Source organism: Rutilus rutilus (assembly GCF_951802725.1).
Source record: "Rutilus rutilus genome assembly, chromosome: 24".
Classification (NCBI taxonomy): Eukaryota; Metazoa; Chordata; class Actinopteri; order Cypriniformes; family Leuciscidae; genus Rutilus; species Rutilus rutilus.
In genome coordinates, this window is record NC_140228.1 from 7741006 (window position 1) to 7766118 (window position 25113).

General features: G+C 38.6%; 1 protein-coding gene across 1 annotated transcript in view; it reads left to right on the forward strand.

Annotated features, from left to right (window-relative positions):
* Positions 1-25113, forward strand: part of cubn (cubilin (intrinsic factor-cobalamin receptor)) — a gene marked incomplete at its 5' end in the record, with an annotated part of 36575 nt that extends 11462 nt beyond the window's left edge. Inside the window, 47 exons of the mRNA XM_084398508.1 lie at positions 256-481; positions 572-702; positions 1285-1471; positions 1549-1709; positions 2410-2591; positions 2689-2845; positions 3705-3892; positions 5354-5513; positions 7266-7447; positions 8605-8779; positions 8893-9074; positions 9184-9340; positions 9431-9547; positions 9641-9754; positions 9976-10104; positions 10196-10328; positions 10412-10617; positions 10860-11041; positions 11157-11349; positions 11453-11650; positions 11743-11889; positions 11987-12177; positions 12262-12430; positions 12538-12712; positions 12798-12976; positions 13063-13272; positions 13365-13505; positions 13793-13974; positions 14143-14314; positions 14394-14591; positions 14723-14872; positions 14962-15083; positions 15180-15405; positions 15488-15675; positions 15789-15945; positions 16040-16189; positions 16311-16499; positions 17142-17271; positions 17844-18061; positions 19871-20076; positions 20158-20320; positions 20412-20620; positions 20953-21097; positions 21189-21370; positions 22614-22779; positions 22888-23123; positions 24816-25113. Coding sequence (XP_084254634.1) covers positions 256-481; positions 572-702; positions 1285-1471; positions 1549-1709; positions 2410-2591; positions 2689-2845; positions 3705-3892; positions 5354-5513; positions 7266-7447; positions 8605-8779; positions 8893-9074; positions 9184-9340; positions 9431-9547; positions 9641-9754; positions 9976-10104; positions 10196-10328; positions 10412-10617; positions 10860-11041; positions 11157-11349; positions 11453-11650; positions 11743-11889; positions 11987-12177; positions 12262-12430; positions 12538-12712; positions 12798-12976; positions 13063-13272; positions 13365-13505; positions 13793-13974; positions 14143-14314; positions 14394-14591; positions 14723-14872; positions 14962-15083; positions 15180-15405; positions 15488-15675; positions 15789-15945; positions 16040-16189; positions 16311-16499; positions 17142-17271; positions 17844-18061; positions 19871-20076; positions 20158-20320; positions 20412-20620; positions 20953-21097; positions 21189-21370; positions 22614-22779; positions 22888-23123; positions 24816-24923 — 8069 coding nt within the window. The 3' untranslated portion in view covers positions 24924-25113. The remainder of the gene's footprint in view (positions 1-255; positions 482-571; positions 703-1284; positions 1472-1548; positions 1710-2409; positions 2592-2688; positions 2846-3704; positions 3893-5353; positions 5514-7265; positions 7448-8604; positions 8780-8892; positions 9075-9183; positions 9341-9430; positions 9548-9640; positions 9755-9975; positions 10105-10195; positions 10329-10411; positions 10618-10859; positions 11042-11156; positions 11350-11452; positions 11651-11742; positions 11890-11986; positions 12178-12261; positions 12431-12537; positions 12713-12797; positions 12977-13062; positions 13273-13364; positions 13506-13792; positions 13975-14142; positions 14315-14393; positions 14592-14722; positions 14873-14961; positions 15084-15179; positions 15406-15487; positions 15676-15788; positions 15946-16039; positions 16190-16310; positions 16500-17141; positions 17272-17843; positions 18062-19870; positions 20077-20157; positions 20321-20411; positions 20621-20952; positions 21098-21188; positions 21371-22613; positions 22780-22887; positions 23124-24815) is intronic.

Sequence of the window (25113 nt, forward strand, 5' to 3'; positions counted from 1 at the left end):
GATGTCTCTATTATAAATATGCTTATATTTCGTTCAATAGTGAAAAGTGGTTCAATCTAACTAAAAAAGTTGACTCTCATTGTGCTAACTTGTATTTAGCTGTTAGATTAGCAACATGCTAATCAACTGTGAGTTGAGTTTACTGTCTTTATGCTTATGTTTGGCAGTAGAACAGGAAACCGAAAGGTTGTGGGTTTGATTCTCATAAAAATTTTTTATGGGAACCATTTTGAAATTAATTGATAATTTTCACAGGTTGTGGAGAGACTCTCACTGAACCGACGGGTTCATTCACCAGCCCAGGTCATCCCACGGCCTACCCTCATGGAGCCAATTGTACCTGGTACATCTCCGTTCCGCCCGGCAACATCATCCGTCTGTCATTCACAACCTTCAACCTGGAGTTTCACACTAACTGCGCATATGACTATGTGGATGTCTATGATAATGGCACAGCGCTGACTGGCACTCTTCTAGGCAGGTCAGAATCCAAAAAGCTTGACGTTTGAGGACACTTAATTAAAGATGTGTAAATGAATATGCTGGAAAATGTTGGTTATTTTGTGCTCAGGTTCTGTGGGCGGTCAGTTCCTCCATCTCTAACCAGCACTGATAGTCTGATGACCGTCCTGCTGGTCTCTGACTCCAGTCTGTCTGCGGAAGGCTTTTCTGCCGACTATGTCTCCATCGATGCGAGCACAGGTATAATTTTATTGCAGTAACTGGATATGAAAATCCAATTTGAAAATCCGTGAAAGTACTGGTCTCATTGGGAAGCTTGGGTTTAGATGGCCTTTTTAAGTCAAGTCAAGTGAGCTTTATTGTGATTCTGCTGCATGTAGAGACTAAAGCCTCATTCAGACTATCAGTCCAAATCAGATTTTTGTGCATATGCGATTGGTATCCGATCATATTTAGCAAGTGTGAATGGCAAAAAATCACATGAAATGCCATTTTTACGAATCTGTTTTGAGCTACATTCAGCAATGTGAACATTTGCGTTTCTGGAAATCCGTTTCAGTCCGACCAATCTGATTGGATTTTGCATGGTTTTATGTCACTTTCTCGCTCCATGTACTAGGTATAGGAATATATGCTGAAAGTCACTGCAGAAACAAGTCTCTGTTGTTGCAAAATAATCCAATTTGGACTGACATAGGCTAAATGTCGTGCCTCACAGGACCACGGTGTTACATATATTTAAGATTTTATTGTTATATTATATGCTACATATGTAAAATATTTCATTTCATTGTCATTAAATCTATGTTTTTGCCCATGCAGATTGCAGTGAGGTGTTTAGGTCACCCACCGGGGAGTTCAGCTCACCAAACTACCCTGACAATTACCCCACCAGTCGGGAGTGTGTCTATAGAATCATAGTGGAAGTCAACATGCAGATCATGCTTAACATCACAGACTTCGAGCTGGAGGGATTCAGTTCCTGCGGTTTTGACTATTTAGAGATCAGGTGAGGGACTCTTCCAGTGTCTTGGGTCAATGATTTGGTCACTTTATGGTTTTAAAACACTTTTCTTTCTTTTACAGAGATGGAGGCTATGAAACATCCCCCCTGATTGGTCATTATTGTGGAACAAATGGTCCACCCATAATTGTATCCCATAGCAACAGGCTGTGGCTAAAATTCCGATCCGACCATACGCTCACCTATAGGGGGTTTAAAGCCCACTGGGATGGCACACAGACAGGTAATTATTTATTTAGAATAATTAATAATATTGAATATTTTACAATATTTATAATGCAATATTTTTTATAATTTTTGTACTTTAACCTATTTTCAGTTAGTGCCAAGACATTTGTAATTTTTGTTTAAAGTTTTTAATCTACTATTTTAATTTTATTTCAGCTTTATTTCAATAAAGAAAACGATTTTTAATAGTTTTAGTATTTTTGTTATGTGCTTTTGTAATTTTTATGTGTTTTTTTTTATATTTCTATTTGGCTTTTTTTTTTTGTCATTTAGAATATTTAATAATATTTATAATATAATATTTGTAACTTTTTTGTGGATCCGTGTAAACGGGGATCATTTTAAAAATGTTGTCGTCTGTACACGAACATTTTTAGTACATCACTGTCGTGTAAACATTAAGTTAACAATAGCAACACTGTTCCAAAAGTATAAGTAATGATAGTCTTGAAGTAAAAAAAAAAATCTGAATATCTTTAAAATATTTTATGGAATAAACCTTGCAAACCCAGCATATATTTCTTCCTCATATCAAGCACTAATATCAACCTGCTTACCTGGTACACACAATTTTGACTGATTAAAAACCCAGAAATCGCATAGCAATTTGATTGGAACATAAGGTTTGCGTTCCAGTTTTATGTGTGATATGCACCAGATGGTAAGTGGACTATATTATGCCATCTCTGTCATAGGTTGTGGTGGGACATTGACCACAAGCGTCGGAGGTTTCACCTCCCCCAACTACCCCCTGCCCTATCACGCCAACGCTGAATGCTACTGGCACATCAAAACCAGTGCTGGAAGCAGAGTCGTGCTCAGCTTTGGAGACTTTCACCTGGAGAACTCTATCAACTGCTTCTATGACTACTTGGCGGTTAGAGAACAATGAATTAGACAATTTACTACACAGTTGTAGTTCTCTATACAAGATATTAAGTTTAAATCCATCCCTGATGTGTATGTTTTACCAGGTGTATGATGGCAACAACACCAATGCTGTTCAGCTTGCCAAGCTGTGTGGAAATCAGATTCCACCTCCCATAGATTCCTCCAGAGAGAACATGTATGTGAAACTACGTACAGACAGCATCGTCCACACAGGAGGATTTCTGGCTAACTACCAAACCAGTGAGTGACACCCGAACACCTGGGCCCATAAGCCCAGAAAACCCAAGCAGCGGCCTGACTTTGTTGCAGAAGTCTCTTACAAAACTCTTACAAAAGAAGTGTTATGGCAGTACCATGGTAGAGAGATGTTTTTAATGTATTTATACTTTGGAACAAACACTAATGAGCCAAAACTTTATTATAACTAGTCACAGGTGAAGTGAATCTTGTTGATCATCTACTAACAGGGCAACATATTAAGGTCTGGGTAGATTTGATGGTAAACAAGACAAACATACTGAATGAGAATATAATTTTTGCAATGGATTCCATGTTTTTTATAATTATACTTCGAATACCTTGGTATTACTATGGTGCATTCCCAAAAACTTGTTTTTTTTTTGTAAATGAATAATTAAAGATTACTGCAGTGCTGCGGTTTTGGTTTTAAATCCATGAATAATACACTTGCTCCTGTGTTTGTACTTGGCGGTTAAGTTCACCCAGAGGACACTGACTTTTTTTGGATCTCTGTTTTTTTGTCTTTTTTTAATTATGTTTGTGGAGGTGAAATGTCACAGTTTAGAGCTCAGCACAGCGCTATTTATCTTGTTTTGTGCATTCTCTTAGTCGTTTGCCTTTTCTTAGGCTGTCAGTGGTCACATGCCACTGTGTTTCCCAGACTCTAAAACTTTACTGCAGGGTCAAATCAAGCTCTAGGCCTTATGGCAAGATGCCACCGGTTTTAACGTATTCCTGCCTTAAAACTGCACTTATTGGTGTTTAAAATATTCTCCAAGTTCTTGATATTACATAATTCTTCCCGTCTCATATTATTAATATGATATTATTAAAATGAGGACTGGCTTTTCTCCTGTAGTTTGCCAGGGTGTGCTGATTGCCAATCGGAGCCGGGGAAGGATTGAGAGTGTGAACTTCCCCAATAACTACCCATCTCGTGCCAACTGCAGCTGGACCATCCAGGCCTCCATGGGCAACACCATCAACTACACTTTTATAACCTTTGAGCTGGAACAAACCTTCGGATGTTCCTATGACTATGTGAAGGTCAGCACATGCTTTATCAAGCCTAAAAACACAGTTCATGGTTAGGCCACATCTTAAAATATACTGGTACTCAACATTGATACTTAAAGTCAACTTGGAAATCAAAATGGACTTTACTGACAATCTTAGTGAACTTTGTTACTCTACATGGTATGTAAGCATGTTATCCTAACAAAAAAAAAAAAAGTTTATCTTTGTAACCTATCATCAAAATAAATTAATAATTTGCTCTGCCTCTGAAGGACCAATACCAATAACCAAATAGTATCGTTTTCAGGCTGATTCTTGTCTAAAATTATAGATTTGAAAAAGAAAAGGATGTGTTGAGATGCTTTCGATCGTGAATTTGACCTTCGGCCTTTGGTCCAGCTCTATTTTGATATGAAACGCTCACTACTCATGATCCAATCAATTCCTGATGGATAGAATCAATCTTGCAAAAGGCAAAAAAAGTCAATCTTGTTTTGCTTTGAAATATGTGACTTTGTGTAAATGAAATGGGTTGTGAATGCTGGTTCTTGTTATCCTTGTTGAAACCTTTCTTCACTATTGTGACGTACATCCGAACAAGAAAGAATGTAGGACGGGACTTGATTTTGTACATCGAGAATTGGTTGAATCATCATTTGCCATCATTAGCGACTGCAATATTCCATAAAAAAAAATAAGAATTGTCTTAAATTGGGGACTTTAAGAGATCTCTTTCGAGTTTGTTTTTCTGACTCAAGGATAGTATACATGTCTTTTCAAGCTTGTATTATCTTATTATTTCTCTGTGAATGGGGTCGAGTAGTATAATTCATGCTAGACAGTTTGCCATTCAATTACACTACACTGATTTACTGGCAGAGCCTTTGCAAATGTACAATGGGCCTTTGAGTTCCTCTTAGTTCCTCTTAGTTCACTCATCACCATGGCAATCCAAACAGTGATGACATCATGGGGCCTTTTGTTGAGATGGAGTTATTTTCTGAGCTCAGAGCCTACACTCTGTTTTCATAAAACCTCATTCCATAGATGGGCTTTTATCCTGTGGGTAAATACATAGACAGTTGTGTTGGATATTTTGAAATGTGATGATGGCTACTTTATGGAATGTGATATTTTGTGTGCAAGCCAACAATAGCTCAGCACACATTTGTTCTGAAGGCAGTAGAACAGATGGTCTGAATTACTGATGGTTAGTTATTGGTTGCATTTCCTGTGAAAGGTCACTACTAAATATATATGTGTGTTATTTCCAAATATAAATTCCAAAATAAGCCAGATACAAAAATAATGTGCCATTCACATACACACACAATATATACAGTGTATATATATACACATATATATAGATAGATGGATAGATGGATAGATGGATGAATGGAGTATGCAGTATGTATAATATGAAAATTAACAGGCTTTTACTGTAAAGTAGATATTATTGTATAAATAATCTCTATTCCTGTTCCCGTCTAGCTATATGATGGTCCAAACGAACAGTCTCCTCTGATTGGTACATTCTGTGGGAACACACCTCCTCCAGCCAATACCACCACCAGTACCAGCCTTCACATTGTGTTCCGGTCCGACATGTCAGTTTCATACAGAGGCTTCCAAATGGACTGGTACCAGAATGGTGAGATCCAATACAAAGCTGACTGGCCACTTTTTTTGAATAGAGTACAAAATAGTGCTTAACCTTCATGGGATTTGTGCCATTTCTGCATTCATAAAAAGTACCACATTTATTACCTGTGTCAGCCTCAAAGCATTGTGTGAAACATCTAGACGTGTATGACAGTGGAAAGGCAGATGAGGTTCTCACAATAGAAGGAAATAACATATGCGGAGACGCTGCTGGGCAGCCAGGGGTCAGCGACCTGTAGTCTCTTGAGTAATGATGACACTGAATCTGTAAGGAAAAATACCAGTCCTAATGGGCAAACCAGTGACATCACTCAGGAAGGCTTCACTCTGATTGGCCAGCAGGGAAAGAGCTGATTGCCAGCGATGAATGAATCCAGCAAAGAAAGAAAGGACAGATTAAGTGTAGCCACTGCTGATGCTGTAGAATTTCAGGATTTGGAGTGGATTTTATGCACATGTATTAGTTTATATCCTGTAAAAATCTTTTCCAGAATGACAGTGTGGAAAACAAGGCTACAAGCTTTTCTAGAGGGGGCGGATCTCTGTCTTGGGAGACGACCCTGTTTAGCTCTGGCTGTGTCACACTTAAAGTCAACACAAATTAATCATTCGCAATAAGAGAATACATTTCATTTAATCTCAAACCTTTCATTTAATCCATATCCTAATCGTATATCGCAAAAGAATGACCAAGACATACATTTCTGAGATGTATATTTGTGTGCAGCCATGTATGTTTCTCTGTCTTTGTGCTTGTGGGACTTCGAGTCACATTGCTGAAGGGTGTGGACTGTTAGGATCAGAGTGAGAAAGAGAGGTACACTCTGAAATCATATGGAACTTTTTAATCATTTATGCACCCCTGTCTGTGATGATGTCATTATTTGGAAGGAAATGATCTTGGTTTCCATGGACACAATGTGTAGAGAATGAACACTGCAATGTGCACTGTTCTGCAGCTGTAAAAACCTTCCTGAGGGAGAGAAAAATGACAAACGAAGAGTAAAAACGGATACGAAAGACATCCCTATCATATAAGAGAAAGTAATTTGATGGATAAATCATGCCAGTGCTGTGGAAATTCCTCAATTCATCAAAGTATTTAATGGCCCACAAGCCAATTGATCCATTTTGAAAATGTAAAAAGTAGCTCCACCCTTCCTTTGTCCTCTCACAGACATGTGGACGCTGCTGAGATTTATCTTATTGATTAAGACAGTGGGGGGTGGAGAGAATGAAACCGTTCTGACCGATCTTCGGTGAATATCACATTACACTGAGCGCATTTTAGTCTTGTTGCTACTGCTTTGCTTGTGGTGAGGGTCAATATGGTTTCATATTTCCTCTGATAAGCTTGATGTGAGACATTTTTCCTGTCTGGACACTGTAATGCAACTGTCTCTGTCCTCTGTCTTCAGCATCTCAGACCACATTTACAGAGTGTCTTTAACTAAAAAAGTTGCAAAGTAGTGCAGACACTGCCAGACTTCCCTTAGAAAATATACTGTTGTGATGTCAGATGGAAATAACAGGGTAGTGTGATTATAATCATGATGCAAGTAAAAAAAAAAAAAAAAATGTTAGTGCCATATTTGCTCTTTGGTTGCCTTCTATTGAGATTGCAATTTATACAAAAGATTGTGTTACATGTTCTGTTTTGCAAATATTGAACTTTAATGCGTATCCCTGATCAAAAACAGGGAAAGAAAAAGTCAAAGTACCTCACTGTCACCCCCTGCAGGTTGTGGTGGAGAACTCTTCGGGCCGGCTGGTGCCTTCAACAGCCCAGGCTATCCTGACAAATACCCAGCTAACCGTGAATGCATCTGGCACATCCATACCAGCCCTGGTAGTAGCATCTCCATCACCATCCTTGAGTTTGACGTGGAGTATCATCCTGACTGCAATTATGACAAGCTGGAGGTATGCAAAAAAAAATAATAATCCTAGTATGCAATCACATTTACACTGAGGGCACTTTATGATATACTGCATCCCACAATGCAGTACACTCGGCTACCTTTAGTTTCCAGTTTGATGAAAAACTGAAATCAATATCAAGTATCTAAAATTCAGTGTAGTCTAAGATACTGCTGTGCTTCTAGAATAGTTGCTGCATAAAAAAGCAATTGACATTCCACAGTATATACTGCCCTGTAAGTAGTATGCTAAAGTATTTTAAGTATTAAAGTATTTTAAAAATGATTTGTAATTTACTTTCTGAAATATTATTATCTTTAAATATTAGGTGATGCGTATTAGGTTATTATGTCCCCTGTGTGTTTATGTGGGTGTGTGCCTGCTCATGCCCCGTTGGCATCTGCTGGGCTGTGTGGGTGTACTGTATGTTTTGTAGCGTAGACCTGTGGAATGCTGACCTCCACTGTAGCACTGAATAGAGCCAACAGGGCAGAAATTAACTGGAAATCAGAGCTTAGAAAGAGGGCTTAGAGACAGTCTCACATGCGCACACACACACACACATACACACACGCACACGCACACAAACACACACACATCACACACACTTTCTGTGCCACACAGATGCCTGTTAAAAACCAGACATTGGTTTAGGCAGTGATTCTTAGTGGCCTATAGGTCATTACATCACTGGTCATCACAAACTTTTTGATAGTGTCTGCAAATGCAGTTTTCATCAATACTTTAACATTTAAGCAGCAGTTAGAAATCTAAGTATGACTGTTTTAAAAGGAAAGGGTAGAAAGCAATTGTCATGCAAACATTTCACAATATAAAACAATTGATATATGACACTGCTCAAAACTTTGATCCAATTTGATATTTTGACACTTTCTGGTAGTTAGAAAGTAAGTGGAAAATGTCCATAGCCAAATAATAATTGAATTATATACAACTTTGGGACTAGTTGGTGAAAGCAATCAAAGAACAGTCAAGTTTGATAAAAGGGTCTAAGGAAAGCTCTACTATCATTTGATTTTTGAACCCACTTGGTTTGGTATTTTGCTATCTAATGCAGTAGCATTTAGATATTTTTAAATTACCTTTGTCTTGTAAATGACCAGTCTGTAAGTATCCCCTCACCTTTGACCTTTGTTCAGGTGTATGGAGGGCCTGACATCTCCGCCCCACGATTGGCCCAGCTTTGCACCACACGCCCTCCCAATAACCCCCTACAGGTGGCCAGTACAGGTAATGCGATCACCGTCCGATTCACATCTGATGCAGTCGTGAGTGGCAGAGGCTTCAACGCAACCTGGGTAGAGGTCCCGGGAGGTTAGTTATCTGTCTGTTACAGAATTCTTGTATCTGTAGTTGAATACTATGCAATTATATTATTTGAGTTTCCTGCTAATGAACTTCTTAAAATCTTCCCTTTGAAAATGCAGGATGTGGAGGGATTGTCACAGCCCCCAGTGGAGAGATCCACTCTCCGCAGTATCCCAACCACTATCCTGACAATGTGGACTGCTCCTGGGTCATCACAGTGGATGTAGGGCATCGGGTCTTCTTCAACTTCACTGATCTGGATATAGAAAATCAGAGCGCATGTACTTTTGACTACGTGGTTGTGAGTAACTGACCTTTCTGTCGTCGTGTGATCCATTTCATGCCCAACATTTGTGATTTCTTGATGTTATAGACCAGTGTATCACAGAAAATCATGTTCATCTCTCTAGATCCATGATGGTCCGCATGACTCATCTCCACTCCTGGCTAAAGTCTGTGGAGTATCCAGGCCTCCTCCCGTTACATCCTCAACAAACGTCATCTATGTTCGCTTCAGGTCAGATCACACTCAGAACCGTAAAGGCTTCAGTGCCCAGTTCTCAGAAGGTGAGTCCCATCTTCATTCATGAGCCCAAGTGATTTTGTCACGGTTTTGTTTCATTGTTAAGCTTAATTGATTACTCTTATGATTTCTAGCATGTGGATCCAATATAATAGCTGATGATGTGGGAGGGGAGATTGCATCTCCTCGCTATCCATACTCTTACCCACCTAATCAGAACTGTAGTTGGATCATATGGGCACAGGAGCCATGTAAGTTATCCATGCTCTCAAAGTCAAAGCCCAAACCTTGTGTACCTAACTTTAATTTGTGAAACTTCATCTACCATCCTATATTTCCTTCAGTCAACCACGTGACTCTCTCCTTCACTGACTTCGAGGTAGAAATGGTGTACAGTAACTGCTCTCATGATAGTGTGGAGATCCTGGATGGAGACAATTATCAAGCCCCATCTGTCGGTAAAGACTACATCTGTTCATCATGGAACCATCAGTGACATACTTTTAGGGGATTATCACACAAATTAGATATTATAAATGAGACCTTTTATGAAAGAAATGGCTTTTATTGCTTGACACTTTATTGCATTATGCTCGGTTAGGGACACGCAAATGTTTAAAAAATGTAAATGCTTCAAATAGTACTGATGTAATAATAGTTAGTGGTAACTTTTTTCCAGGTCGTTACTGTGGGAATGAGTTGCCGCACCCAGTCACTTCATTCAGCAATGCCCTTGTGGTAAACTTCGTCTCAGATGCCTCAGTAGGAAAGAAAGGTTTTAGAGCAACCTACATGGCCTCAACCTCAGGTTAGATTTTAGTATTTAGTTCAAAATACATATACATTTTTCTCCAAACTTAGGCTCCAATTTAACACTAGTCTGTTACCTGTTTTTCCAGGCTGTGGTGGACATCTGTATATGGAGTCAGGTGCTTTTAACAGTCCAAACTATCCTGATGTATACCCACCTAATTTGGAGTGTGTGTGGACCATCACCAGTTCCCCCGGGAATCGTCTACAACTGTCCTTCATGTAAGCAGATCAGGATGTTACATGGATCTCACAAATGTAATGGATTCATCAAAACAAACAACTCTGTACTTTTTGTGATGCAGAATGTTTCAGCTGCAACAAAGTTCAGATTGCAGTAATGACTACCTGGAGATTCGTGAAGGACACTCCAATGGCACTCTGGTTGATCGTTTCTGTGGTGACTCCCTTCCTTCCAACTACACCTCTATAACGGGCCACATTCTCTGGATTAAGTTTATCTCTGACTCCTCAGTCAGCGGATCTGGATTCAGAGCAGTATTCTCTCACTGTAAGTCAGGGCGATTGATGTGGACCCTACTGAAAAGACCAGCTAACACTATCCTGAATTTTCATGCTGATACAGGGGGTTAAGTTGATTAATGCTGGTTTGTTGGAGCTAAATAGTCATTCTGTTGAGCAAAAACCTTTGCTCTGGTTGTACAAGGAAGTCTTGCTGGTTAAAATCTTCTGAAGTTAGAAAATCTGGCATGGTTCTCAGTGAATATCTGTACTCTTTTTCTGCCTTCTCAGTGTATGGGAATGAGATCACAGGCAGTTCAGGACAGATAGCCTCCCCTCTTTACCCACGCACCTACCCAAACAACGCAGATTACCGCTGGACCATCACAGTGAATTCCGATTCTCACGTAGAGATACACTTCCTGGACATCGACATTGAGGACTTGCTCAGTTGCTATTATGACAAGCTCAAGGTCTGCACTCTTATCTAAAATATAGTCATTAAATACAATAATGGTTTAATAGAAAATAAGTGTATGCAGGTATATGATGTAGATTAAGTGGAAGTGGATGTTTTCCTTTCCCTAGATATATGATGGTCCGAGCACCAGTGCTTTACTTCTGGGTGAGTTCTGCGGTCTGACTCTGCCCAACCCAGTAAGAAGTTCAGGCAGCACTATAACTCTTGAGTTTAAATCTGATACTATGATTGGAGGGAAAGGCTTTCTCATCGAGTGGATGGCCGTTCAGGGCTCTGGTCCCTTGCCGACTATAGAACCAGGTTAGTTCCCCAAGGATTCTTCCTTTGAGATCTTGCTCAAATTTAGTAAAAACCTTACTGTATGATCTCAATTCACAATTGGTCACTATTTGTATCTTTTCAGGAGCATGTGGAGGAGCATTGATGACAGGAGACACTCCCAAGTTCTTATTCTCTCCTGGTTGGCCCGAGCTGTATCAGCATAACCTTGAGTGTTCATGGGTAATCCGGTCTCCCAGCTCTATCGTTGAGTTTAATCTGCTCTCTCTGGACGTGGAAGATGAGGTTTCATGTCTCCATGACAGTCTGGTCATCAGAGATGGTAATGCTTTTGTCAAATGAAGTCACTTCAACATAAATCTCAACTTGAAGCTGACTTTAAATACTGAATCAAAGGTTTGTTTTTCTCCTAAGGTGACACCAACTTGTCTCCACTGATTGCAAGGGTTTGTGGGCGACAACTGCCTGGCTCTTTGCATTCTACTGGTGATGCCATGTTCCTGCGATTCAGCTCTGATGGAAGCATTAATGGCAGGGGGTTCAATGCATCCTTTTCCAGAGGTGAGCAGCATGTCCATTAACAAAATCAAAATATGTTGGATGTGCATAATACATTTTGTTGTACATTGAGCTATTTCTCTCTTGCCTTCTCCGTCAGGTTGTGGTGGTTTCCTCCATACAGACAGAGGAGTTCTAAGTTCTCCTCAGTATCCACAGACCTACAAGCCCAACCTGAATTGCAACTGGCAAATAATGGTCACCCCAGGGTTTAGAGTGTCCGTAACTTTCCAAAGTCCCTTCCAAATACAGGGTTTTGGTAATCAGTGCAGCACAGGTGACTACTTGGAGGTGAGTGACTATAGGAGAAGGTGTAATATGGGCACTTTTCCAAACAGAATCAGTACATTAAATAGTTTGATTATTTTGTATTAGTTACGGAATGGACCTGATGGCAACTCACCGACTCTATCAGGGCGTCTCTGCGGGTCCAATGCTCCATCCACATTTCAGACCACAGACAATGGCCTATATGCCCACTTTGTTTCTGATGCTTCCAATGAGGGGAATGGCTTTAAATTGATATTCGAGGCCCACAGTTCAGGTAAATACTTTAGCTGATATCTATAATATACCAATTATTTTAGATTAATTTGATAATGTATGGAAATTATGAAAATAATAAGAGTAAATCCTGATGTTTTTTTCCAGCTTGTGGTGGTCACCTTGTGCTTACTGATGGAGATCCACCAGGATACATCACATCTCCTAACTATCCATCAAACTACCCCACAAATATTGACTGTGTGTGGATAATCACTGTTCCCAATGGGGAGGCTGTACAACTCGACTTTGAGGATAATTTCTACATTGAGTCTCATACAGGGTATGTTCCATATGTTTTGAACAATTACATTTTTGGTACATATAACCATTTAACCATTTGAAGTGATTACAATCTTCTCTCCTAGATGTTTGTTTGACTACATTGAGATCCGTGATGGTCCCACATCAGACGCTGCTTTGATGGGCAGACTTTGTGGCAACACCCGCCCATCTACTCAGCATTCATCTGGCACTACCATGTATATACGATTCCGAACTGATGGCAGCGTCACACATATCGGTTTCAAAGCCAAGTACTCCATTGGTAATCCATTCTGAATCCCCATAACATTCCAACCATTTTCCTGATCTCAGTGTTTCAATGACTCAGAGTATTCTTTCTCTTTTTAGCTACATGTGGAGGTACCTACTTCGGTCAGAGCGGTGTCATCAGAAGCCCCGGTTATCCGGACTCCAATTATCCAGACAATTCTAACTGCGAATGGTACTTGGAAGGTCCCACTGGACACTACCTGAGCCTTACCTACACTGCCTTTGACCTGCAGAGCTCCTCAGATTGTAACAATGACTATGTGGAAATACGTGAATACAATGCTTCAGGTTTGGGTTCTCCTTACACAAATGAGAGTTGAGGGTTTTTTTAATGTTATGTTTTTTATGAAGGTAGTAATCTAACTTTTTCTTTTCACCAGGTCGCCTGTTGGGGAAACACTGTGGAAACAGCCTTCCATCTCCCCTGGATACTGGAGACAGTTTTGCCTATGTAAAGTTTGTCAGTGATGGTAGTGGGAATGCTGCTGGGTTTAGTTTATCGTTTGAAGCCAGTGTTGAAGGCAAGTGTGTTTAAATCCTTACAGTGTCTGCTTAGGGTCATATAGTTTAGTGGTTGAAGATCAGGACTGGTTACCGGAATGTTGCTGGTTCAATCCCTAGAAGGTGAAATCTATGAAAAAAAAACGTGACCTTGAGCAAGACGCTTAACCCTCATGTTCCACCAGAGGAATTGTGCTTGCAAAAATGTTAAATAAGTTGTTTTGGATAAAAGATGATTACTTACAAAGTTATGCTGTTGGTTATGGAGCAGTTCCATGGGTAACTGGTGACATTGTTCCTCTTGTAGAGTGTGGAGGGGATCTGAACGCACCATTTGGGACCATATCATCTCCCAACTACCCCAATCTGTACCCCCACAGCCGAATTTGCCGCTGGAGAATCACTGTTCCTCAAGGTCGTAGGGTCACTCTTACAATCAATGACCTGAGGCTGGAGGACCATGGGACCTGTTATTTTGACTTTGTGGAGGTGAGGCAATGTGTATGTTTTAGAGGTGCCAAAGTTGGATCATGCATAATGGCACAGTGGAGTTTATGCACATTGTTTTTTAATTAGTCATTCATACCGTAGATTGCTTTCTCTGAATATTGTTAATTTCAGTGCTGTAACACGCTGTTTTGACTCTTGGGTTGATAGGTCCTAAATGGTCTGACACCCAGTGCCCCACATTTGGGTCGTTTATGTGGTACAGTCCCAGCTGGTACCCAGCTGAAATCTTCTGGGAATACTATGACTGTAATTTTCAGCACTGATTCATCTGTATCTAATGGTGGATTCACAGCAGATTACTCCTCAGAGGAGGCAGCAGGTGAGAGAGAAGAACTGTTTTTATTTTTTTATTGTTTTGGTGACCTAATTTGATTGGTGTATATTTGCCCTTCTGGTAGTGTGTGGTGGGATACTGAGTGAGCCTGGAAACTTCACCTCACCTGACTTTGGCAATGGAAACTACAGCAACAACCTGAACTGTGAATGGCTGATCCAGAACCCGCATCATATGAATTCCTCCATTGTGGTTATTATAGACGAGCTCCATCTAGAGCATCACCAAACCTGTGAGTGGGACTACTTGGAGTTCAGATTGGGTAAGATTTTCCAAATACACAAAGAGAGACACAACACTCTATACAATGTCCAATGTACCATTAACAGTAGTTTGACTCTTTAAGCTGCTGCTGATAAGCAAACATGTATGCCATGTTTTCCTCTAATGCAGGAGGTGCAAATGGAGAGCTTTTGACTCGTTTATGTGGTCAGTCACCTCCTACAGTCCCCATAGTAGTGTCCACCACTGAACTCTGGGTTAACTTCCTGTCGGATGAAGCTGTGGGTGATCTGGGCTTCAAAGCCACGTATTACTTTTCAGGTATCATCCATCAATCAGTGGCACTTAAACAGATGGATCTCGACTCTTTAAAATTCTGCATAAGCTCAGCTGACTTTGACTTTTCTCAGAATGTGGAGGGTCACAAAGTGGAGAGGAGGGTGCCATCTCTAGCCCTGGATATCCCAACAACTACCCCAGCCCGAGCCGATGTACTTGGCTTCTCGAGGCTCCGGTGGGCCACACTATCATTGTGAGTCACGATTGCTTCTTGAGTCTGTTTTTTTTTTAAACCCTAACACTGGATTTCCTCATTCATATAACATAATTTCCATATATTCTTGTCTAGCTCACTTTTGCATACTTTGAAGTGGAGGAGCATAGCCAGTGCACCTGGGACTCAGTAACAATCTTCAATGGAGCCTCTTCAGGATCCCCCATTATTGGTCAATACTGTGGCCACAACTCTCCAGGAACTATCCAATCAGGCTCCAACAAATTAGTTGTGGTGTTCCTTGCTGATCATACAGTGTCCAAGGGAGGATTTACTGCCACCTGGTCAACAGACTCATCAGGTATACAGTACAAAAAGATATCCCGTGTGTACTTTCTGTAAACGTGTTACATTTTATCCTGAAATTTCTTTCTCTTCTTCAGGATGTGGAGGAATCATCCATGCTGATGCAGGCACCATCAAATCTCCCAATTATCCTCAGAATTTCCCAGCCAATATTGAATGTTCCTGGACCATCATCGCCCATGATGGAAACCATCTGGAAATGGGTTTTGCCAGTGACTTCCAGATCCCAGACTCAAGTGGACAGTGTCAAAACAGTTATGTCAAGGTAACAAGATGCCATTTTAATAAGAAATCTTCTCTGATGTTGTATTTCATAAGAGCCATTTGGATCTGGTGGTTTATTTATTTTTTTGTATTCTGCCTATGTTTATCTGACAGATGTGGTCTGACAACATACAGAATGATGAGAATCTCTTGGCCACTGGTTGTGGTACTACAGCCCCTGCTGTAGTCATTGCACCCCGAAATGTTATTACGACTCGTTTCCAGTCCTCAGAAACACCTGGCAAAGGCTTCTCTGCTGCATTCTACATTAGTGTGTATCATATGCTTAGTTTGGTCTCTACAGTTTTACTTCCCCTGTCCAAAATTCAAGTAATGTAATGTATCTACTTCACATCATCTTTTAGGTTGTGGGGCCAATTTCACAGCCCCAACTGGTCGTGTAGTTTCTCCAAATTACCCAGACCACTACCCTCCAGGCTCCAATTGTAATTACATCATTGATGCTGGAGATCAGACTGTGACTGTGCTCACTTTTAAAACTTTCCAGTTAGAGGGTATGCACTTCTTCAAAAGACACAAATTGTGTCATACATCTTAACATAAGGGATCTAACAATAACTTAAAGAAAACAGTAGTTTCATAAGCTGAACAATCATGCCTTTCCATCTCCTCTAGCACACTCCACATGTACTTACGATGGTGTGAAGATCTACACAGGCACGACCACCAGTGGCACTCCATTGGCTACTCTTTGTGGAAATACTATCCCAGGTGTCTTCACCACATTTGGACCAATGCTCATCAACTTCTACTCTGATTTTGTAATCAATGACAATGGCTTCCTGGCTGAATACAGAACCATACGTAAGCTTCAACCTTGAAATAAGCTGTACATTTAATGCAATACTTTTTGGTTCTCTATATACTAAACTATCAGTAGTAAGAATTCATTTTTGAATGGTTGTGGTGTAGGTGTGTTATAGTGTAGTTTGAATGTAACTCTGCTGATGTGGGTGTGGCTTAGTTGGAGGTGTGGGTGGTGTGGGTGTGGCTTGGATGTAGGTGCTAGATTAAGTTTGAATTGTTTATCACGGCAGTAATGCAGATCTGATTCACTGAGCCCAGAAATGTGGAATGAGAGGACGCTGGAATGACTGGAATGAGAGGACGCTGCACTTTTCAAACAATATGCGGGGATTTGGGAGAATATGCAAATATGCAAAAGAATTCCATTGCAGATTCCACTGTTACTTCCACAAACAAACTCATTCACCATAAATGGTGCACAATAGAAATGCACAGTCATGCTCTTTGACTTGGTGCTATATAGGAAGACAGCCCATATTCCTCAAAGGAAACAGTTGTCCACCTCCAACACAAGAAAAAGGCATTTTACTTAATATACAGTAGGGCTTTTCGTACAAATTTCAGCCCCACATGTTGGTTTGCATGATTCCTGTGTATATGGTACATATATCAATATGTGTATTTATGTGTTTTCAACAGCATGTGGTGGTGTGTTTAATGGTACTGCAGGGACAATCAGCAGTCCATCTCATTCTATCACCGACTACCATCACAACATCAACTGCACATACCACATTTATGTCCGTGACAACCGTGTCATCGATCTCAAGTGAGTTTGAACTACTTCCTGTTAATAATGCAGACTATGAAAACATAAGTTCAGAACAAAAAAAACTTCCCCCAGTTTACAAAAATAAGTGTTAAATGAAGAAAAGGCTGTCAAATCTTGCGTTGCTCATGGCTATGTGTAGCACGTCCAAGATTTTTCATGATCATGGCTCTGCGAGGTTATTTCAAAAGTTTTCATAGTCTCAATATTAAAATACCTTTGGTCTGCTCACTTCTCTGCTCCCAAATTGGAGCAGCAATAAAATCCTGCTAGGCATCCATCATGCCAGCTATGTTCCACCAGAGAGACAGATGCTCAGAAAGAAAAGCATTCTGGTATTGATCTTCTGTCTTTCCCTTTGTGCAGTGAGATGCACAAAGGGCATTCTTTCCCCACTGAGATGTTGTATTGATGCCAGACAGGAAGCCCCTTTACTTATAATCTGTCCCCTAGAGGCTTTCTATCAGGGCAAACCCCCTCTCCCATTATTGGTATCACTTTCTGAGAAACCAGATTGTTCGCAGCATTTCCATAGCAATCATCTACTGTATGTATTTGTCCCTGTCCTATAGGTTCAACTCTTTCAGTCTAGAAGCCTCCTCGAACTGTCGCTTTGACTATGTGGCGGTGTACGATGGAGGGAGCACTCTGGCCCCACTAATGGGGAGGTTTTGTGGACGTGAGCTGCCGCCCAACCTCAGGTCCTTGTCCAATCAGCTGTTTCTCGAGTTTGTTACAGATTCATCAGTTGTGGCGGAGGGTTGGAGAGCAACCTACAGTGAGACTTTAGGTAATGTTTATCTTCTCGGTAAAGAAATCACGTCTCATACATCAGAAAAAATGATTTATTTGCTCTTTTCCAAAACGTAGTGAGCTGTCTTGCTATCTGTTACATAGGCAACATCCTAACTGAAACAAAACCTCATAAGTGACTAAACTGAAACACTCTACATGGCAACTCCACACACCACTCCTCACGTAAAGGGCACGTTTTTCACAAGGTTTTTTTTTTTTTTATCTCACATTGTGAGAGCATATTTTTTATTTATTTTGTATTACTTTCCACAGAGGTTGTATAAAATAAAAATCAGTATTTTGTGATATTACAATAGTATATTTTTTTATATGCATAAAAATAGAGCATGGTGGAGTATTTACATCCCAGTCCGACAAAGTGCTTGAGATTCCTTAAAATGGAAGATTTGGATTTGGAAGAGCTACTGTCTTATTATTATCTGATTCAAAAGACAGTATCTGATACACCAAGATGTGTGATACTTTGAGCTTGTTCCTTTATGGTTCTCATTTTGGAATAGAATGAATGAGGGAATGATTTCATAGTGAATCACAAAGACAAAGATCTCATTGAGGACTGAACAAAGTGTTCAGGGGTCATAAGCAGTGTTCTTTGTAACAGCTTTGTGCTTTAAATCTTCTGATGATCCAGTCACTTCAGGATGACCAGGCTCTTTAAGAACTGAGTTGTAAACACTTTTGTAGCTCGTCTAGGGGTGTGTGAGTGAACCGCCCCGTCCTACAACCACTACTGTTGTTCTTTGTGAACAAGACAACTCATTCATGCCACAAAAGTCTGTCCCCTCACCACGACAGAAAACAAGACATACGTCTTTATCGGCCAGTGCTGTCAAAGAGCCTTAACCAATAAAGTACTCCCAATTCTTTTGTTGTGCCCTACAATTTATGTCCAAAAGAAGGTAGCATTTTTGTGGCTGGTTTGAATTTTAGGATGAATTAACTGTTAAATACATTTCATTCATTCATACAATTATTATTATTTTTTTACATTTCACATTTATTTATTTTGCAGACACTTATATTAACTGTATTATCTTAATATTAACTTTAATGTATTTTTATAAATGTAAATAAATTATATCAATTACTAATTATATTATATAAATAATTTATATAATAAAGATTTGTAATTTATATACTTTATTATAATATTTTAGTTTTTATAAATGCATCTATATATGTATGTGTATATACACATACATACATGTGTGTATATGTATGTATGTGTGTGTGTGTATATATATATATACATATACATATACATATACATATATATATATATATATATATATATATATATATATATATATATATATATATATATATATATATATATATATATATATATATATATATATATATAAATATATATATATATATATATAAATATAAATATAAATGCACACACAAACAAATACAGTATATATACTGATATATCTATTACGTGGAGGGACATTCTCATTCAAAGATTTTTTGATTTGGACAAACGTGTGTACTCACTGAGAACAATATTACTCTTTACAATTATTTTAGTCTGCTTTCCTGGAAGAGACAGCCTGTACATTTTAAATACATCCGCTAGTAGTTAATCTGTCCAACATTTAAGAGTACATTAGCATATAGATTAATTCAAAGCTAACAAACAAAGACAAAAACTCACATTTTGTCCGTTTTCTGGACTCTACTGCCTCTTGCAGGGGGTTTCTTGAAAGCACATCTTTAAGTTGTTTTAAATCTCTCTCTCACTGTGTCTTTCCATCTCCTCATCCCTCGTTTTCTCCAGGTCCTCAGCAGGGTTGTGGCGGCTACCTGTCTTCCCCCACTGGAATGTTTGGTTCTCCTGATATTGACTTTAATGGGCAGTACGAGCCACGAATGGACTGTTTGTGGATCATTGCTGTTGAGATCAATAAAAGCATTAACCTCACATTCACCACCTTTGAGCTTGAGGGCCCCACTGGAACCCTCTGCAGATATGATTATGTCACGGTAATAACTGTATAACATATAATATAGCATTTTAATTACAGCGTCATTTGCAATACACTAAATATTTATTCCTATTTATAGATTTATGATGGTGACAGTGCTAATTATCCATTGATTGGCACGTTCTGTGGAAATGAAGTTCCTGCCCCCTTCGTCTCGTCCAGTAACTTCCTGACCGTGCACTTCATCACGGACGGCTCCGTTTCACGCCGCGGCTTTAATGCCACATACAGCAGAGTGGACAGTAAGATTGGACTTTTTGTCCCAATGGCTTTATCGTTGGATGTCATTTCATGTTGAATCAGTCATGCTTAAGTGCTTTTTCACTGTTTTAGGTATTTGTGGAGGAGCATTCAATGCCACAGCATCATCTCAGACCGTCACATCCCCGTTTTATCCCAGTGCCTACCCACCGTTCAGTTCCTGTCGCTGGGTGCTGGATGCTCCTTCTCAGGAGGTGGTGAAAGTGTCTGTTCAAGCGTTTCAGCTGGAGTCCAGCCAGAGCTGCACCAGCAACTTCCTGGAGTTTAAGGACTTCCCTGTGGTAAAACCCAATCGCCCCTAAAATAGTCCTACTAGCTAACTAAAGCAATTTAGAATCTCTTCACAAGTCACAATGCAGGGTTATTTTAGTTTTGTTGTAGTTTTATTAATATTTTGAATTAGCGTTTATATTCATATTTTTAGTTTCCATGTGAATTTTAGTTACATTTTTAGTCATTTTAACTTTTTAAATATTGCTTTTTAGGTTTCGTTTACTTATCATGTATCCTCAAGTGGCTAACTGCTTTATTGAAGTTTGCTGCCTTCACTTTTATGTTGTATTGTTACAGCATGTTTAAAATCATTTAAAACCATATTTGTTTCATCTCTCAGGGAGATTATGGACAGTCTCATAAGTTCTGTGGCGTAGACTCACACGTGCCAGATTTCTACAGTTACGGCCGCACCATGCACATCACCTTCAAATCAGAAGCCTTCATGACTGGCAATGGATTCAGTCTTACCTATCAGGTGGCAGGTGAGTTTTCCGCTACCATTCGAAAACAAAGGGTTTTTAGTCTTTTTGGTGTGATTATATTGTCATGTGTGTGTATGTGATCTTTCTGCAGGTTGCAGCAGGGTTTATGAACAGGAATACGGTTATCTTAAGAGCCCAGGCTGGCCTGACATATATCCTCATAATCTTGAATGCAACATCATACTGCAGGCCCCTCAGAACAGTTCCATCTCTCTGTTCTTCTCTAGTTTTGATGTGGAGACTCATCCTTCCTGCAACTTTGACTATCTTGAGGTGTGCATTAACATACTGAACCATCACCATATTAAAAAAAATAATATTTTAAGAATATTTAAAGAAGTGCTGTATTTTTGTGTTAGTTAATTAAGGTACACCGCCATCTTTCTCCGACGAGCTAAAGTCATAACGTCATAAACACGACATCCCAACTCATAAATACGAATTTCCCAGGAGGACTTGAACGCACCACGTGATCAGATTAAAATGCTAGTGTACTCTATACTACATACTTTGCAGTATACACTAAATACAATTTAACAGTATGCTACATTGTCACATGACTTATTACATTTGTCATGTGACCCAGTGTTAAGTGTACTAAAACCAAAACTATTAAAAATATTTTTTGTTCATTGGAAAAACAAAAAAATATATATTAGATGAAAAACATCAACAAAAAAAAACATACAAAAATTAGAAATGTTACCTTGGCAAATAACTGAAATAAAATAAGTTGAAGTTGTAAAATTACAAAACTAATAAATAAAACTAATGAAATAAATAGAAATTAAAGCTAAATAGAAATGTAAAAATGGAAAATCTAAAAATAAAAGCTCATTTAAAATACTAGAATATTATATAAATAATACTAAAATAGCATTTCATTTTTAATTCAACAATCTGTGTCTAGATAGCATCTTAAAAAAAATAAAAATAAATTTTGTAAATAAAAATGATCCAGTTTTGTATAAAAGCGCATTAAGTCGCCATGAATTAAAAATTGACAATTCGTATTATGTATGTAATATTGCAGTGTTTATTATAAATGATTTATCTGTGCACTTTCATGTGCCCTCACAATCTTTAATCAAAAACATTAACCTTCTCTCCCCCCTCGAAACGTCCTGTCATGTGCGACATGTGTCATGCGCGAGGGCGGAGCTATCGGGCTCTGTATCATTTCTACCTCCATTTTGTTAGCAACACCCAACCTTCGCCCTGAAGGACGAAATCAAGCCAAACCCTACATTTTTTTCTCATTTCAGAAGCCGTTTCACTCAGATATACGTCACAATAGGAAAAAAAAATTCACAATTGCAACTTCCGTTTCATGCTGAGTACATTGCATTATGGGATACAGTACCCAGTGCAGTATGATCTGATGCTGCTCATTTGGCCAAATACAGATCATCCAGAAAACTTGCATACTGTATACATACTGCAGAAATAGTAAAAGCAGTATGATATTATGATTTTACTGTAACTGTCTAAAGTATATTTCTTTCTGCTGATGTAGGTCAGAAACGGCAGTACCGCCACAGCGCCTCTGTTAGGAAAGTACTGTGGAAGCACACTGCCAAATCCTGTCTTCCCGGGAACCAACCAGCTCTTCCTACATTTCAAGAGTGACTTTACTACATCCCGCAATGGCTTTGAGATCACCTGGACTTCCTCTTCACAGGGTGAGAAACGCACCGTTAATTTATATTTGCAACGATTTCCTCAGTCCAATGCTGCTGCTGCTGCTGAGAGTCCTAACTGTGTTCCTGTGTGTGTGTGTGTGTGTCCAGGATGTGGAGGTGTGTTATATGGAGACCACGGCTCTTTCGCCAGTCCAAACTACCCTGGCACTTACGCCAACGGCACTTCTTGTGAGTGGGGAATCAGGGCTCCTAGTGGCAGAGTAGTGATAGTCACATTCAACCAGATCAGCATTGATGACCCAGGAGACTGCGAGAACAACTACTTGAAGATATATGACGGACCAGATGCAAATTCACCTGTTGTTGGGCCGTACTGTGGATCGGTATGTGTGAACTTTTTGTGTGATGATTGCAAAAACATAACACTTCTGTTAAGCGTCTGTATTACTATTTCATATATATATATATATACTACCATTCAAAAATTTGGGGTCAACCAGATTCTTTTTTTCTTTTTTTAATAAATACTTGTATTCAGGACACATTAAATTGATCAAAAGTGACAGTAAAGATATTTAATAAGAAGAAAAATGTGTTATTTATATATAAAATATTTATATTTATTTATAAGACAAATTATATATATATATATACAGTGCAATGCATAAGTGAATACACCTATGCTAAAGTTGACTAAAAAGAGGAATAAAAAATCATATTTTGGAAATTGAACTTAATGCCTTAATTAAAAAAATTAGGAAAAATCCAACCTTTAAGGACACCAATTTTCTTTGTGAATGAATAATGTATTGTAAATAAATAAATGTTCTTCCTTAAAATACATGGTGCATAAGTGAGTACACCCCTATGTTAAATTCCCATAGAGGCAGGCAGATTTTTATTTTTAAGTATTTTTTTTTATTTTTTTTTAGGATACTATGCATCCTGATAAAGTTCCCTTGGCCTTTGGAATTAAAATAGCCCCACATCATCACATAGCCTTCACCATACCTAGAGATTGGCATGGTTTTATTTCAGTTAGCCTAAAAGCTAGTTTGATTTGCATTGAGAGATGATCTTATGGAAAGTACCCCATGCCAATCTCTAGGTATGGTGAAGGCTATGTGATGATGTGGGGCTATTTTAATTCCAAAGGCCAAGGGAACTTTATCAGGATGCATAGTATCCTAAATTTTTTTTTTTTTAAATACTTAAAAATAAAAATCTGCCTGCCTCTATGGGAATTTAACATAGGGGTGTACTCACTTATGCACCATGTATTTTAAGGAAGAACATTTATTTATTTACGATACATTATTCATTCACAAAGAAAATTGGTGTCCTTAAAGGTTGGATTTTTCCTAATTTTTTAAATTAAGGCATTAAGTTCAATTTCCAAAATATGATTTTTTATTCCTCTTTTTAGTCAACTTTAGCATGGGTGTATTCACTTATGCATTGCACTGTATGTATATGTATACAGTATATATAAGCAACTATTTCTTAAATATATGCATGTGTGTATATTTATATATATACAAAATAATTATGCACAGTACACACACATATATTATGTAAACACATTTTATGTGTAAAACTTTTATTTTGGATGTGATTAATCGCGATTAATTGTTTCACAGCCCTATTAATATTCAAATAAATGCTGTTCTTTTGAACTTTCTTTTAATCACAGAATCCTGAGAAAAAAAATACACAAAAATTTTAAGCAGCACAACTTTTTTCAACATTGGTAATAATATGAAATGTTTCTTGCAAATCATTAAATCAGAATGATTTCTTAAGGATAATGTGACACTGAAGACTGGAGTAATGATGCTGAAAATTCAGCTTTGCATTACATTTACACTATATTCATATAGAGTTATTTTAAATTGTAATAATATTTGACAATATTACAGTTTTTACTGTATTTTTGATCACATAAATGCAGACTTGGTGAGCATTAGAGATTTCTTTCAAAAACATTAAAAAAAAAAACTTAACCCCAAACTTTTCAATGCTAGTGTATATACAATTTTTCTATGGATATATAATTGTTCTTTGTTCTTTTGTAGGAGACAAATATCGCCCCTTTCAGAGCTTCTTCAAACCTTGTGTTTGTGAAATTCTCGGCCCAATCAGCCGTTCTTCCGTCTGGGTTCAGACTCACATGGAGCAGCTGAGAAGAAATGAAAAATAAAAATTCACACAGAAATATGTCAACACACTTAGCAATCATAAACAGTCTCATTGAGTGAAGAATTGGCAAATCAAACATTAATAATATAACATGAATCCTCATTTGTAGATAATTGAATTTATGTACTATATGTATTTTTTATGCTTTTTTGGAAAATAAAGATGTTTAATGTA